The sequence below is a fragment of the Austrofundulus limnaeus genome, unplaced genomic scaffold (genome assembly GCF_001266775.1).
Source record: "Austrofundulus limnaeus strain Quisiro unplaced genomic scaffold, Austrofundulus_limnaeus-1.0 Scaffold149, whole genome shotgun sequence".
NCBI classification, from domain to species: Eukaryota; Metazoa; Chordata; class Actinopteri; order Cyprinodontiformes; family Rivulidae; genus Austrofundulus; species Austrofundulus limnaeus.
This window is the reverse complement of record NW_013952551.1, coordinates 164,216-167,161: the sequence shown is the minus strand read 5'-3', so window position 1 is coordinate 167,161 and position 2,946 is coordinate 164,216. Positions and strand designations below refer to the sequence as shown.

The 2,946-nt window shown below is 36.4% G+C and overlaps 1 protein-coding gene across 4 annotated transcripts in view; it reads left to right on the top strand.

Moving 5' to 3' along the window:
• helz (helicase with zinc finger) overlaps nucleotides 1–2,946 on the top strand; it is a 70,026-nt gene that overhangs the window by 16,839 nt on the left and 50,241 nt on the right. For all 4 annotated transcript variants that reach the window (XM_014016631.1, XM_014016633.1, XM_014016632.1 and 1 more), the window contains exons 13-15: nucleotides 105–231; nucleotides 342–554; nucleotides 1,569–1,699. In XM_014016631.1, coding sequence (XP_013872085.1) covers nucleotides 105–231; nucleotides 342–554; nucleotides 1,569–1,699 — 471 coding nt within the window. The remainder of the gene's footprint in view (nucleotides 1–104; nucleotides 232–341; nucleotides 555–1,568; nucleotides 1,700–2,946) is intronic.

Sequence of the window (2,946 nt, the reverse complement as noted above, 5' to 3'; positions counted from 1 at the left end):
TATATATATATTCCTGATTGTGTTTGCATATAGTAAGAATGTAGTAATGTTGTTTATATTGAGGTTGAAATGTGTTTTTCACACTTCTGTGTTTTTTACCTCAGGTTTAACATCAAGGTGAACATGCAGCTGGTCACTAGCTTCATGCTAACTGGCATTTCTGTGGGAGCCAAGTACGCTCAGAATGGGCAGCTTTTTGCACGCTTCAAACTCACTGAAACACTTTCTGAGGTAACCAAACTGATTGCTGTAGAAGCTGTTTAGGTGCATTTCTCCACGTGTATTTATCTTTAAAACCCCCAAGAGCCCAGTTTTCTAAACTGTGTTTTTTCTTTTTCCAGGACACGCTGGCTGGACGACTAGTAATGACCAAGGTGAATTCAGTTCTGCTGCTGCCTTTGGGCCGGGCGGGTGTCAGCAGCCAGCCTCCCTCTGGAGGTAAAGAGCGTGTTTATGAGGCTGTGATCGAGGAAAAAACCAAGGATTACATCTTCCTGAGGATCTGCAAGGATTGCTGTGAGGAGTTGTGTCTTCAGCCTGACAGAGAAATGCAGGTACAGGTTCCGTACAACCAGGGGGCAGTGCCCTTAGTAGATGCTATAAAATAATAAAGATGCAGGAAAGGCTGTAATAATTTCATAACCAAATCTTAAATTATAGGTTTACGTCATAACGTTTGGAAGTGCTAAGTCTTTTTTTTTTTTTTTTACTTTCCAATATCAGCGGGTGCAGCTTGATGTTTCTCTCTTCTGGGAAATGAGACACTATGTTATAAAGCAACTCTCATTCACTGTGGGAGTGTATTTTTTTCTCCTCATTGGGCTCTTAATGCCTGCTCACATGCTACTTTCTATCTCCTTAGATCTTTATTTCAAGAAGCCCTGAAAGTTTTTATTCTCAAACCTTCATACACATTTAATTTGTTTCCACTTGTATATTTGTCTTTCTTTCTGGCTTTTTATGCTCAAAATTTTTTTCTTGTTCCATTTTTTAAGCTGTTTTCCTTTTTCTTTTTTTCTGCAGCTGGACAGGACCACATACTGAACAAAAAAAAACCCTTTTTAGTAGCTCATCAGTATAAAATGAGAGATTAAATAGAAATGTGGATGGACTGGTTAAATCATTTTTACAGACATGATTCAAGAACACCAAATATACCAATATATCCAGAAATGTTGAGCTTCATTCATTCGTTCGTTCGTTCGTTCGTTCATTCATTCATTCATTCAAAAAAGAAAAAACTAACAATTTCTAATTTTTAAGTACTAGCTCAAAATGTTAAGACAATTTTCATTCAATGTTACTGGTAAGATTCTAATTTTACTGTGTTAAAAGGTCATCTAATTATATAATCATTGTATGTACAGCATGCATTTTTAAATAAATTTGGATGCTGTAGAATTGATATAAAATATAATTGATTGGAAACCAAAGGTTATCAGTTGTGATTTGAAAACAATCCAATTACTATTATGTGTTGTGCTTATCTGTTCTCTCTTGAATTTTATTGTTTTGTGTCATAAAATCTCTGACTGGAAGTTAAAAAGCTCTTCGTGTGCCTTGAACAGGTGGAGCTACAGTTTCAGCTCAACCGACTGCCACTGTGTGAGATGCACTATGCTCTGGATCGCATCAAAGATAACTGCATCCTTTTTCCTGATGCTAGTCAGATCCCCACCATCCCCTGGAGCCCGAACAGGTAGATATTCTGCCACTGTTTCTCACACACACGTGCACATAAACTCATATACCACTTTTTTTAACCATTCTGGCAACAGTTGACCTTCCAATGTCTTCAAGTAACCATAAGAATAACGCCCCATACTTGTAAAAAGCTCACCTCAATTAGTCTACAAAACAATAGATTTGTGTCAGGAAGCAGCCACTTGCATTCATGGTGCCATAATAAATGTTTGTCCAAAAGCTTGACATTTGTCACTGAGAATGCTTTAAAAAAGATGCTAAATCAATCTGAAAAGACAGACTTTGATTATGCTGCTATGAAAAAGTAGGTTGCTTTGAAAACAGCCCCTGGTTAGGTTTGTGTTACAAATAATTTACAGAAAACATGGTCTGAATTAAGTGCATCGACTACAAGGTCCACAGTCTGCAGTCTTACTGTTGCTTGTTAGTACAACGATGTAATGTTGAAAGAAAAAACATTTTTTAGCTGTAAGCAGAAGTATTTACCGATGTGAATAATCTGAGACTCTGGTACTGAAGGTCAGACCATAGAGGTTTATGCTAAAAAAACATTCATACTTCAAACAGAAAACTTAATAACAAACCAGTAAGGACAAAATCACATTATTTAATTCAAGTTGTTTAAATTAAAAATTTGTTTAGCAAAACGTTGATAAAAACATACTTTTGGCAGTGCTTATAATATAAAAAGGTATTTCATCCACAATAAATCAATGTGTTTTTCCTCATTTTCTTCTTAAAAGGATCCCTGATCAGTTGTAACATTAGACTTTATTTGATAAACATATATTTTAACTGTAAAGTAAAGACTGTAAAAATACTGTAGGATGTTTAGTTTTGTAAATTTTGTATATATATTTTAACACAGACGGAGCCATATTATTTACATGCAAAGCATTCTGGGTAAATGATAATGTGGATAGGTCCTCGGTGTGAGCGAGCTATATCCACCCTGAAGGTTAATCTTGGACAATATCTGACGATCGACTCTTTTAAATGAAACCAGAGAGCGTTGACAGAGAGGAGAAGGTAGAAATGACTCAGCCTGTAACTGAAAATATGGATGGAGGACAACAGAGCTGCTTCATGGAAGAAGAACCTCAGCTTAGCATGTTAACATTTGCGCTAGCGCTGACACTATATTGCCATCAATGTATTAGCTCAGTACTAGCGCGACAAACAAGCTAAACTGAGGTCCTCCATCTATATTTTCAGTTGCAGGCTGAGTCATTTCTACCTTCT